We start from the raw sequence: 13,630 nt of genomic DNA on the forward strand, positions 1-13,630 counted from the left end.
CATATGAACATATGTCCAAATGAACCTGTCCAGGAGTTTCCTGTCCCTTTCTTGGAAATTATTAAGTGGAAGCTCTTCTGCCAGTCATCTGTTTGGGAGAAAGAGGCTCAAAAAGTTGTCTATTCCCAAATCTAACTGGGGACACAGAGTGGATTCTTATTCTGTATTTAGAGGAAAATCCCAATTTTGCCCTCTTTCAGGATCATCAGAAGCAGAGATACTCTGAGGAAAAAGCCTTAAGGACTCTCCAGACTTTTGCTGCGCCTAATTGCCTTTCCTCTACAGCCTATTTTATTTCTCATTTCCTTGGTGATGTCAACATTTCCTCTCCTCTAGTGACTCTGCAGTCATGCTACAGTTGCTCCCATTCTGGTGCCCTGCTCTAAAGAGCTGCCAGTGCAGAGACTGTCCAGCCCCAGGGCAGGGAAAATAACATCTGGGAGACATCCAAGCATCCTCAGTGAAACCCTCTCTGCTGCTAAGGCTGAAGATGGACCTATTGTGCTGAATTTTTTTCAACTCTGGTAAGCAGAAGATACTTTATTAGTATTATTCATACTTATTAATAATTTATTAGTATTATTCCTCTTGGAATCTATTATTGCTGATGGCAAAGCTTGCTTGCATCTATAAGCCAGTAAATCCTGACTGGGAGGGCACAGCCCATGGCAGGGTCTGCAGACCAGGAGCAGGATCAGCACGTGCCCTGACCCTGCTGCTTAATTCCACCCTCAGCCCTGCATCCAGTGCAGCTGATGGTGCAAACCAGCTGGAATTACTGGCTGGGGGACTGAGGACAAGGCACTGCCTCGGGCTGGAGGTCTCAGGGGGTTTGGCCAGGCAGCACAGGCTGCTGCTGCAGCAGGGAGCAGCACCCACAGCCCCCAGAGCCTGCCCTGCTCGCCTCTCTGCTGGCACAGGCTCAAACAGGCTCCAGAGAAAGGGGAACTGCCCCAGCAGGACAGGCTGAGAGCCCCCACAGAGCACTCCAGGGCTCAGGGCAGCCACAAATGTCCAGAGACATCAGCCTGGCTTCCTCAGGCTGAGGAGGTAAATTCCTGGGGAATGGTGCTGTGCTCCCTCCTGGCTGTGCTCTGTACAAGATCTCACTTGGCTCTTGAGAAGGACAGGACATCTCTCCTGGGATTCCCTGCAGGACCCTGGCACAGCACAGCCTCTAATGCAAAGATAGCTGAGCTCTGGTGGTGCTGGGGCCAGGAGAAGGCACTGCCATCTCCCACAGACCACCTTTGCCAGAGATTGCAGAGACTGGAAGCAGTCACAGAGCTGGTTCTCACATTCACCCCTTCATTTCAGAGCACAGCCCTCCCTGTGGCTCAAGCTTCTGTGCACAACCCTGCTGTGAAGGGACATGCATGTTCACTCTCCCTTCCACCCCATCTGCTAAATCTGGCAGCTGCTGTGCAGTCTGCACACAGTAAAGTTCACCAGAGCTCCTGGGCAAAGTTTGGTGGCCACCATGTCATTGTGCAGAGCCAGAAATGGAGGTGTGGGTGGACAGTGCCCTGGGGAACTGTCTGAAGGGATTTTGTGAACAGCAGCTGTGCCAATGTATTGATGTAAGCACTTCTCATGAATCCTGCTAGAGAGATGCATTACCTGGTTTTTTTCCCTCCACTCTTGGTATACTCAGGTCTAGTGCCACAGAAATAGATCACCTTTAATGGCAAAGATTCCAGTCCTAAGCATCAGAACTATTTGCTGGTGTTGCAGATAGTCACAGCAGTGTGAGTTTATGGCACATATTTGAAAAAAAAAAGAAAGAAAAAAAAGAGTTCTCTAATGATCTTAGGTAATTAGGACTTCTCAGGTTTTTATTCCTTATTCCAATGTCAGACTAGTGTATCAAACATTACACTCCCTGTGACAAAGCCCACCTGAATAATCTACTGCTCTTTAGAGGTCAGGGGGCTCTTGGAAGGGTGGCAGAGATCAAGGTGAATGAGGAGAAATGCATGTGTCATCTGGGGTCAGCTCCCAGCTCCGCCAGCTCTGTGTCCATTCTGCTCAGACTGAGCTTAGGGACACCTGGAGCTCAGCAGTGCCCACAATGCAGCTGCCTGGGAAGGTCCAAATCTTGAAATTGTTGTGTCCTTAGGGGACCTGGCAGGGGTGAGGAAGGACAGCACCCTCAGGAAGATGAGTGTTGCCTTCCTCTCCTAAGGGCTGGAGAGCAGCACTGAGGTTGCAATTCTGCAGAAAAAGGGAGAGCAAACTCCAGCTCCAGCTGACTTCCTCATTTGCAGAGGAAAATTGCAAACGTGTGAATGTGCAAATGAGGAACAACAGCCCAAGGACACCCGGGGGGGACCCAGCCCACAGAGGATGGGATGGGGGTTCCTGGCACTGCCTGCTGCTGGGGAGGATCCAGAACGTTGTGAGGCAGGAGGGCACTCTCAGGAGCAGCAGGTGAGGAAAGTGATCCTGCCCCTCTACTCAGCACATCTGGAGTGCAGTGGCCACTTCTGGGCTCCTCAGTGCATAATTAAAGCCCCCAAGGAAGCCATGGAGCTCCTGGAGCGGGTCCAGTGGAGGCTGCAGAGATGATGAAGGGACTGGAGCATCTCTCTGGTGAGGAAAGGCTGAGGGTGCTGGGGCTGCTCAGCCTTGAGAAGAGATGTCTGAGAGGGGCCCTCATCCCTGTCTGTCTGTCTGTGTCTGCAGGGAGGGTCAGGGGGACAGGGCCAGACTCTTCAGTGGTGCCCAGCAGCAGGACACGGTGGTGCCCATTCCAGGCATAAACTGAAAGTCCCAACTGAATATGAGAAAAACTTCTTATCTGCGAGGGTAACAAAGCCCTGGAACAGGCTGCCCACAGAAGCTGTGGGTTCTCCTTCCCTGCAGTTATTCAGATCCTGCCTGGATGCCCTCCTCCACGATCTGCTCCGGGTAAATGTGCGTCAGCAGGGGCCGGTCAGGTGATCTCCCAAGGCCTTTTCCAACCCCAACTCTTCTGGGGTTCTGGGAGAGGTTTTTATCACGTACTGTTTCACATCCGGAATCCTTTAAAAACAAGCGTAAAGAAGATAAAAAGTATCAGGAACTGTGGTGAGAAGTAGGGGCATGGGGGAGGTGGCAGAGGAAGAAAGAAGAACCACATGCAGGGAGAGGATTAGTCATAGAAAACACGCCTGATTCTAGTAAAAGATTAAGTTTGAGACAGGGAAGTGTAACAGATTACTTTTATCTAAGAACTTCCATGCAGAAAAGTATTTTAAGATTAGAGATGAGTAATCTGAGATCTCACTGCAGCAAACAATGCTGGATGAAGACACAGAGGTTTGTATGCTGTGGAAATGGGATTGAAGAGAAGACAAGGCAGGTGTCTGGCTGGAACCAAGGCATCAGCAGAACTCCTATGGTCATAGACAACTGATAAAGAAAGGTGGGGTTTGGTTTAGCAATGGTGCCAAAACAATCATCTTGATTTCTGATGTCTATTTTTAGGTAAGAAGAAAACTGTGTCAGGAAACTGAGCTGCAGACGTGGCCACTCAGCACCATGATGTCTGGAAAAGGCAAAGGAGGTGCAGAAGGCAGTGCTGATTTCTACATTGCATGCCACATAGACTCTGAGTTCCGCTACAGCCTCTTCACTGTTTTCTACAGCATTATTTTCATTCTAGGCTTTGTTGCCAACTGCTACGTTCTCTGGATTTTCAGCCGTATTTACCCCACCAAGAAACTCAATGAAATCAAGATTTTCATGGTGAACCTGACAGTAGCTGACTTGCTCTTCTTAATTACAATGCCAATGTGGATTGTTTACTACCACAACCATGGAGACTGGATCATGCCTGAGTTCCTCTGTAACGTGGCTGGCTGGTTTTTTTTTGTTAATACCTACACTTCTGTTGCCTTTCTGATGGTCATCACATACAACCGTTACCAAGCTGTGACTAATCCTATTAAAGCTGCTCAGCTGACCACTCAGAGAAGAGGGATCTACTTATCAGCAGCTATCTGGATCATAATAGTGGGCAGCTCTTTGTATTATCTTTTTGAGAATAATACTATTCCAGAGGAGGTGGACTCCAAGAATTTCACGCGGTGCTTTGAGCGCTACGACACCACGGGCGGTGTTTCAGCTGTTCTTGCCATTCATGTCATCATCTGCATCCTCTTCTACATCATTTTCCTTTTAATACTAGGTTGGAACGTTGTCATCATCAGGACCCTGTTCTCCAAGTCAGTGCGCCCACGGAAGAGCGCTCACGTCAAGCAGAGGGCCCTGTGGATGGTGTGCATGGTGCTGGCCGTGTTCATCATCAGCTTTGTGCCCCACCACATCGTGCACCTGCCCTGGACCCTGACTGTCCTGGAGCAGTGGCAGAAGGAGAACTGTCAGCTGCGCCAGCAGCTCAACGATGCTCACCAGGTGACTTTGTGCCTCTTGAGCACCAACTGTGTGCTGGACCCGATCATCTACTGCTTCCTCACCAAGAAGTTCCAGAAGCACGTTTCAGAAAACCTGAAAAGCATGAGAGGGAGCCGCAAATGCTCCAGGCAAACGACTGATACAATCATTGAGGGCACTGTTCACCAAGAGGATGGCATCAGGATCTGTTAGGGCCACTTGGTGTTTTCTGATTGCACATGGAGAGGTGGGAATTATTCACTCATCTTTTCTCAAGAAGAGGTACCAAGGGACACAACAGAGGATCAGGATTTTACATTTTCTTTTTCCCATTAGACAGAAGAATGGATGCTCAGTTCTTCTGTCACATGCAAAGGGCAGAACTGGAACCTGCAGTAATTTGGCAGCAAAGCTCCTTGTGTCCAGGCTGGTGTTCTCTCTCATGGGCACTGAGAACAGCTCAGATGACTGCTTTAACATGAAAAAAAATGTGTCACTGAGCCTCTGCAGTGAGCAGCTAGAAGCTGAGTGTACCAAAATTACCCACTGTGTCAGTCCAGACAGCACCAACCTGCTCCTCCGCCTGCCCAGCTCTCACAGTGGATCCAGTATCAGAGCTGTGAGGGACTTCTGAAATACCTGGAAGAACAGATGGAGCTCTGAGTGCCATCAGGGGGCTCTTCTAAGCAGCTTACATGGTCTGGTGAAGAGAGTCTGAGCTAATGAAGCTCTTGAGTGGCTGTAAGGGACATAGTCCATGGAATTCCTCAGCTGCTGTCAAAGAGATCTGCACCTCTGATCCCTTCATTCCTTCTTAGCAGCTCACACGGTCTGCTGGGACCCAAACAGATGTCTGGGAGCAGCTATTATGAATCTTTACTTGCAAATCTTGGGTCAGTAAAGTAGGGAAGGGAAGGAAAGGAAGAGAAATTGGCAGTCCCTAGCTTACCTCCCCCCTCCCTCCACCAGATCAGCATTATTGCCAAAGGACACTATGGTCTGCCCTGGCTTCCTGTGTGAAAGCAGAACTGGCCAGCCAGTGGCCTGTGCACTCAGTTCAGTAATTTCTGACTGACTGCAGACACCCAGTCTTGCTCAGGAGGCTCCAGATAACAGAGGGCTACTGTCAGCATGGGCATTACGATAAGGAGAAAAAAAAGCTTAAAATGCTTCTGTATCTTTCTACTTATTTATTTAATTTAGGATTAGAGCCATTACATTATTTTTTCCTCCATCCTGTTGAAGCTGACTAGTTCTTGATCTACAGCAAGTGAAGTGTTAGGTCAGGACACTTGACAGAGAAATAATTCACACACTCCACGCCCAGGGCAAAGTGGTTTTCCATGGGTGCTGAGTTCTGTTACCAGTCATGAGACACTTGGGGTTCCTTTTCTAACCCAAATTGCTCAATCTGGCACAGGAAATTGTGCAGGGAAGGGAACTTACTTGTTTTCACAACAGTTGTTGGTTCCCTAAATGTCCTGGTCTGTTGATGACAGGAGCAGTGTATCTGACCTGTGACACCAATTGTTCATGTGCAGGACAGCAGCCCTCCCATTCCTGCCTAAGAACAGGAGAGATAAACTCAAGCCCTTCCAAAGACAGGACCAATATTTGTACTGCTTTGCCAGCGGAGATACAGGTCCTTCAGATGTATCCTCTGGAGCTCCTCAGGCAGCTTTTGTCCCTCTTTGTTCCAGTAAGGAAAAGAATTAAAATGTTTATTTTTCTAAGGCCATTGCCAGGGCCAGCCCTGCACTCCAGGCCCAGTGCCAGAGTCTGATCACAATAAGAGTGCATCTCCCTCCTAGTCCTGGGCTCTGCTCCAGTAATAGCCACCCAAAATAAACATTTGCCAGTACCTCATGCTCCTCAGACACCTTCAAAGATGCACTCTGAATCTGCAGAGCCACAGCACACAGCAAGGGAGCAATTGCTGTAATTTGAAAATGAGAATCTGCCTCTGTTTCTGCACTGTTCTGCGAGCACATTTTGGATGAGGAGCTCTCACAGCTGGCAGAGGGGAGGACCTGCCTTCCCCCTTGGCTCTCAGCAATAGTGGAGCTCTCATTTCACAGACCTTAAAGCCCTGATGGATGGAGCTTGGCAACTCTTGGAGGAAATGGAAAATATTTTTACATGGAAAGCTGGCATGATCTTCCACTAGTTCTTGGAAAGCTTGTGGGAGTTTACAGTTCAGCTCTTTACCACGGGTACGTAACAGGCTTTATTCCACAGCAAGCACTGTGGGCTCAGGGAACAAACATAAACTTGCATCTGAGGAAAAGGATAAGCAGAGAGAAAAGCCCCAGGGCCACTTCAGGAGATGTTATGCTAATTATTCTGTAAAAATGCATTTCTAAAATACAGGCTAAGCTGCTACTTCTGTTCCTGGAAATACTTTCTTGTTCTTACTGCAATGTTGCATTACTCTGCTTTACCTTGCAATGAAATGGATCCTCAAAAGATCTTTTAAATAAAGTGCGTTCCCAAAAAAAAAGTGGTTTTTTGCCCTTTAACTTTTCCCACTTTCTCATCTTTCTGTAACGCTGTGGGGAGGAGGGAGAGAATCGGGAATACCGAGTCCGGGAGCCCGGAGGGCTGGGGGATTAAGATATGGGTTTATTTCTGGTTACTCTGCTCTGATTTATCTCGCAATAAATTAAACTGATTCCCTCAGCCGGGCCATGTCTGCCGTACTAGTGCTGGGTGAGAGATCTCCTGCCCGGAGGGCTGGGGGGGTTAAGATGTGGGTTTATTTCTCGTTACTCTACTCTGATTTATCTCGCAATAAATTAAACGGATTCCCTCAGCCGGGCCATGTCCGCCGTAGCGGTGCTGGGTGAGAGATCCCTCCTACCCTGCTCTCGCCCCCAGAGCCTTTCGTTGTGTTTGCTCTGCCCTGCCCGGCTGAGGGCGGTGATTGAGCAGCTTTGGTGACACCCAGCCTGGCTCCCCTCTATTTAAATACACTTGGGACAGTGAATGAGAGCGACTTCACAAAAAATATTTTCCGTTTTCTCCAAGAGTGAGGCCGCCACAGCGCCCAGACCCACACGGGCTCGGCTCCCCCACGGCGGCGGCCCCGCCCCGGCGGGCGGGCAGTGACGCCACTGCCGGCGCCGCGCTCTGTTCCGGCGGCGGGCGGGGAGCGCGGGCGCCGCTGCCATGTCCGCTGCGGGCCCCGGGCCCGGCTCCGGAGCCGTCTCTTGGTAAGAACCTGCTCGGGCCCTCCGTACGGAGCCCCCGGTGCTGTTCGCGGGCTCGGGCTGGCACCGGCGAACCGGCGTCTGCGGGGCCGCGGGCGGCGAGGCCGACGCGTGTGCTCAGCGTGCGTTCCTGCCCCTGCTCCGCCGGAGCACGGGCCCGAGCGGCCGCGGCAGCACCGGCGGCGCGGGGCTGGACCTGCTCCAGGGCTGGACCTGCTCCGGGGCTGGACCTGCTCCGGGGCTGGACCTTGCCTGGCCGCCCCCGAGCCCGGCTGTCCCGGCTCTTTCGCCGCTGCTGGTGCGCGGAAGGGCCGGGAGAAAGGCAGGAGGGGCAGGGGGCACTGCCCGGCTCCCTGGGCTCACCCAGGCACTGAGGAGCGGACAGGGGACCCAGAGCCGGCCCCGGGGCACTGCCGGGCTCTCTGGGCTCGCCCAGGCACTGAGGAGCGGACAGGGGACCCAGAGCCGGCCCCAGCGCTGCCCGGCTCTCTGGGCTCACCCAGGCACTGAGGAGCGGACAGGGGACCCAGAGCCGGCCCCGGGGCACTGCCCGGCTCCCTGGGCTCACCCAGGCACTGAGGAGCGGACAGGGGACCCAGAGCCGGCCCCGGGGCACTGCCGGGCTCTCTGGGCTCGCCAGGCACTGAGGAGCGGACAGGGGACCCAGAGCCGGCCCCGGGGCACTGCCGGGCTCTCTGAGCTCACCCAGGCACTGAGGAGCGGACAGGGGACCCAGAGCCGGCCCCAGCGCTGCCCGGGGCTCGGGAGATGGCCACAGGAGGGACCGCAGCTCCCGGTACCGGGCACGGGCTGTGCCGGCTTCCCCAGGCACGGTTCAGCACACCTGCATCGCTCCTGGCTGGGTTTAATGCTTATGCTGGAGCCTGTACACTCTAATAGGATGTTTGGGCTGGGCTTAGGCTTCACAAGCGAGGTTGGATCCAGGTGGGCTCTGCTGGATGTTCCTGGTTCTGGGAATGCTGTGCAGAGTTGTTGGAGCTTTATGTACAGCCAAGTCCAGCACAGAATGCCTTGTTAGATTGGTTGCTGTGCTGCCTGGTGTGGCTGAATGGATTCCAGACTAGAGCTAGTCCTTGATGGAACATCACTGTAGCCCTTCTGATAGAGCATCAAACAAAGAGTCGCGGTGGAGTTTGCTTTCAGAATGGAGCTGGCTCTGTTTCTGTGATGCACCTAATCTGTAGTGCAGTAACCTCCAACTGGTAATTAACAGGCAACATACTGATGAGGATAATGATAATCATAAAAATCTTATCTGCCACTTGTTTGGTTTCCTTCAGTTTTGTCCGTTGTGCATTACCTTAAACTCTGGAAGCTGATTAAGGTATGTTTGATTAAGAATCACAATTCATGTGCCTGAAGTCAGTGGTTTCATAATAAGTTACTTTTAAAAATACATGAACTTAGTGGTTTTCTCAGCCTGCAAACCTACAGGCTGGTTGGGCTGAACCTACTGTGTTTTGAGGGATTTTCCTTGTCACCTCATGGTGCGATCCCTCTTACTCTAGGGTTCTCCATCCAGCTTTTGCCACACAAGCACTGATCTGCTGGTGCATTCTCCCTGCTCTCTTTGAAACATCCTGAGCTCGAGGTCTTGCAGTTTCCAAGCTGCAATTCCTGCAGTGTTTGCCTGCAGCTTTTGTCTCCCCCTCAGCTCTTCCCTCAGCAGCAGTTATGTTACCTGGGGAACTGTGTATTGTTGGGTTGTGCAGCACATCTGATTGAAAAATTGTTGCTTTTTATATAATTTGTTTGAAAAACACTCATGGATGTAGGCAATAGCTGTAGGAATTCCCAAGTAATTGGTGACTTTGGAAGTATTTGCAACTTCTCAAAGGTTTGCCCTGGAAATCTCCAGATGAATGAATTTTGAGTTGAATATGTCAGAGGACACTATAAATGTCCTCTGACATTTTCCATGGGTTTCCATGTGCTGTATGAATGAGTTAGAGCCCTCTACAGTACATTAATGTACCATTTCCTAACTTCTTTGTACCAAAAGGTGGTTATAGATGGCTATAATAAATAGATAAAATATACTGAAATACTTTAATTGAAATTAAAGTCAGGTAAGTAGTGTGGGCCTGTGTGCAAGCCATGCTACACACAAGGTACTCGAGGCATAAAGCAGAGAATTTTGGGATGTGAGTAGCTCCATGCCTGTACTCTCAGTGAGCAGAATTAGGGTTATTTTTTCCCCCTCTTGACAAGTCTCTGCTCTTTTCCCCTGAAATCTTCTCTTAGAAAACAGATACTTGATAAAACTTTCACTGGGTCTGCAAAACTCTGTGATTGGAGAAGGAGCTGCCAGGATGGAGAGGTGTGGAAACTTTTGAGCCTGAAATGGAATTGTGTCAGGACTTAACAGCTGGTATTTTATGTATGTTGTTGCACCAAGCAGTTTCTACAGACCACCCATCTCCAGACAGCATCTTCTTACAGGAACTTGGGGGTGGTTTTTACCCCTGTACCATGACCAGCATTATACATTGAGGAAGGTCTTTTTCATACCCTTAATTTACTTCCTTTATTTCATCCTGATTTGTCTAGATTTTTTTTTTTCCCTCTACTTGTTTAAAGGGCTGCAAGCCAGCATCTCTCCAGCAGTATTCTCTGGTGTCTCCTCTCTAGCAGTGGTTCTGGGATAGTTTGTGCAGATGCCATGACTGGAGGCACTCCAGTACCTGAGGGAGTAACTTCAAATCCTTTCTTTCTCCTTGCAGCTGCCTGCAGAGCCTCAGTGAAGGTGATGTTGCAAGGGCTGGGATCTGCTCCTGATACCCCACATGATGTTTAGGAGAGTGCTGTGGCACAGCAGGGCACAGCAGCCTCTTCAGGGTATGGTGTCCCTGTGGTTCACAGCAGTCACTGCCCTGTCTGTTCCAGGTGTCACCCATCAGGCCTTAACTCAACAAGCTAACCACAAAACAAGCCTTGTATTTAGAAAAAATAATACAGTATTGTCATGGGGACTCTTTCCATCTCTTAAATGGATTTTTATTTGGGGTTAAGGGTATGTCTAGCCTAATTTCAGAGGTTCAGTTCTGCAGCAGATGAGTCTCTCATGAGTTAAGCCTTGACCAGAGCACTGTTCTTGCATCCCAGGAGCTTCCTGCTGTGTCTTGAAATGTTTCTTGGTTGTGTTTGAATACTGACAGTGCTGTTTCCCTTAGAGTCACCAGCTGGAACTTCACATGAAGCAGGTGGCAGCTTTAAACCTTGGGTGATGGTTCCTATTTCTGTACAGAATGCACTGTTATGTGTAATTCCATTTCTGGGATTTTTCAAGTCAGTCTCATACTAGTTTGCTTGACCTCTCAGATTCTTTCTTTTTGAGCTTAGTCAGAATTTGTCCAGCCAAACTGTCCTTGCCCTGCATTTGCTCATTCTCTTGCCTCTTGGGCTGGACTGGGCTCTTGTGCTTGGGGAATCTGTCCTTGATGATCAAACATTGCCTCTTCAGGGTCCCCACAGCACTGCACAGATCAGATCAGCCTTCTGGACAAACTGTGAGCTGGCTGTTTATTTTGTTACTGGTCATCTTCACTTCTTCTGGGACCTCTGAGTACAGTTGAGTTCTGAAAAGTTCCTGTAACACAAGTATAGGTGCATTTTCATGGTAGCCTCTGGTGCTAGCTGTGTGACTTTTTGAGATGTATGAGTCAAATCTTTTATTGAAAATGGAATTTGGAGCTGCATAATGTCAATAATTCCTTTTTGTGGTTAATGTGATGCAGATTTGCTGTCTGACTGAGAGAAGTTTAAAAAGTTCAGTCTTTTGTTCAGGAAGTGTCCTGATCTATTAGGATATGTCTGAAGTGGCTTTTAGGAATTAAGGGCAGTGTGTCCTGCTGCTGGGATGTTTGTTTTTAAAACCATGAAAGTCAAACAGCATTTTTTATTTTTTTTTTTTACTGTCTAGGACTGCAGCTCTAGAAGTTTGTGACCTGTTTAATTATTTCCAGAAACACAAAAATGTATATGGGCTGTGAGATTTCACACTCTGTGTGGTCTTCAGGGGAAAATCTGTTTGGTCTCACTGCAGGTTGTATTCTGAGGAAGAGAGGAGGAAATCAATTGTTTTGTTTGGCTGATGTTTCTGTAAATCTCTGTGCTTTGGTTCTGTCACTGAAAGGTAGCAGCAGTCCTGTTCTCCTGCCCTGTGAGTGATGTGTGTTGGCTCTGTCCAGCAGGAGTTGCCACATGATTTCTGGGCTCAGTGGGAGTTGTTTTCCTTGAGGATGAAGTTGTTCTTTCCAAATCTTCCTTTTGTGAAAACAGTTCTTTTCCTCATTAAAATTTTCCCTGCTGTGTTTCAAAATCGAATTGAAAAAGCATTGCATAAGAACTGGGATAACAAGCATGTGTCATGGGTCAGGCAGAGTGAGCTGCACTCTCAGAGCACTGATAACCCTTCAAGGATCTAAAAATCATGGGGAACCTTCTGTCAGTGAACAGGCATTGCTTAGGAGAAAACTAGATTTGTATTTCCATGTTTGAGTTCAGTTATTTTCTCGTTGTGGTTTTTTTTTTTTTTTCTATTTTAAGTCATGAAATTTTAATCAAATAATGATTTTTTACTCCTACATTACGACAGCATTTGGAGGCTTGTCATGACCATCCATACCTTCAGAAATAGGGCATGCAAAATGCCTTCCTTTTTTTACAGTGTTTAATTCTGAAATTTCCTGGCTGATAAAGAAGGGAAGGAGCAGGGACTCACCCAGCAGCACTCATCACAAGGGTTTATTTGTCTGGTTGTCACAGTATTTTGCTGATACCTGTGTGTGTTGTACCCAGGGGCACGTGGGTGTGTGTGGAGGATGAGAAGAGCCAAGAGTGGAGTATCAGTGTTTGCTGTGAGCTCTGCTGCATTGTGGTGATGTCAATATGTGTCTGTTCTGCTTTTGTTTTTATTTGGGTATTCTAATTAAACCTAAAAAAAGAAAAGGGGGTAGATCTGCCATGCTGCACTGTGCCAAGCTCTGCTCCTCTGTCAGGAGCTGTTGTGTGGTGAGTGGCACAGAGTGGAAAAAAAAAACATTGTGAGGAACAGCTCTGCTCCATTTGGGTGATGTTTTGGGTTGTTTTGGCTGCATGCTCTGGTTCTGTGTGTGTAATGCACATTGTCATGAGATACCCCACCAGAAAATATGGCAACACTACAGTGTTCTGCTGCCTAATCCATGTATTTGTGCTGCTGTTCATTGAACAACTAAGGAGTGCAAATAACTGCAAAGGTGACTTGTACAGAAAACTTGCACAAAACATTACAGCCATTGCTGTAAAAAACAATAAAAATGTTTCTATAAATACAGACTACACCACTTAGACAAGTCTCTGGGGCCATGTAGGATCCAGTCAAGGGCACTGAAGGAGCTGGAAAATGCTCACTGAGCCACCTTTCATCATTTCCCAGCCTCCCTGGCTAACCAGGAAAATCCCACTTGACTGGATGCTTACAAGTGCAATGCCCATCTAGAAGGAGGGTCAGAAAATGGATCTGGGGACTGCAGCCTCAGTGGGGAGGAAGACTGTAGAGCAAACCATCTCCCATGGCATCATGTGGCTCTTCCAGGGGTCAGTCCCAGTGTTTAGGAGAGGCAGATCCTGCCTGACCAACCTGATCTCCTTCTACAAGGTGGATGTCTCTACCTGAACCTTAGCAAACCCTTTAACTCCATTTCTCCTGGAGAAAGTGGCTGCTCAGGGCTTGGGCAGGTTGGGTTTAAACTCTTTGCTGGGTTTAAAACTTTGATATGGCTGGGCCCAGAGGGTGAAGGGGAATGGAGCTACATCCCTGTGGGGCTGGCCACTGCTGGAGTTCTCCAGGGTTCAGGATTGGGACCAGTCCTGCTTAATATCTTTCTGAATGTTCTGGGCAAGGGAATGGAGTGCATCCTAAGCACAACAATCCCATGGAACACTCCAGGCTGGGAGGAAAGTGGTGGGAAGGGACCTGAGGGTGCTGGTTGGCAGCTGCTGAACATGAACCAGCATGTGGGTAGGTGGCCAGAAATGCC

The 13,630-nt window shown here is 49.0% G+C and overlaps 2 protein-coding genes across 3 annotated transcripts in view; both read left to right on the plus strand.

The window, feature by feature from the left end:
* On the plus strand, positions 1 to 6,877 carry PTAFR (platelet activating factor receptor). Its single transcript, XM_059488927.1, has 2 exons — positions 1 to 524; positions 3,469 to 6,877. The coding sequence occupies exon 2, from the start codon at positions 3,523 to 3,525 to the stop codon at positions 4,588 to 4,590; it is 1,068 nt and encodes a 355-aa protein (XP_059344910.1). The 5' UTR covers positions 1 to 524; positions 3,469 to 3,522; the 3' UTR covers positions 4,591 to 6,877.
* Positions 6,878 to 7,504: 627 nt separating this feature from the next.
* Positions 7,505 to 13,630, plus strand: part of EYA3 (EYA transcriptional coactivator and phosphatase 3) — a 42,595-nt gene continuing 36,469 nt past the window's right edge. For both annotated transcript variants that reach the window (XM_059488725.1, XM_059488726.1), the window contains exon 1: positions 7,505 to 7,589. The gene's annotated coding sequence lies outside the window, so the exon portion shown is untranslated. The remainder of the gene's footprint in view (positions 7,590 to 13,630) is intronic.

The sequence above is a fragment of the Ammospiza nelsoni genome, chromosome 25, assembly GCF_027579445.1.
Source record: "Ammospiza nelsoni isolate bAmmNel1 chromosome 25, bAmmNel1.pri, whole genome shotgun sequence".
NCBI lineage: Eukaryota > Metazoa > Chordata > Aves > Passeriformes > Passerellidae > Ammospiza > Ammospiza nelsoni.

Coding starts and splice junctions, on each gene's coding strand:
- PTAFR (XM_059488927.1), top strand. CDS start 3,523: ATGATGTCTGGAAAAGGCAAAGGAGGTGCAGAAGGCAGTGCTGATTTC.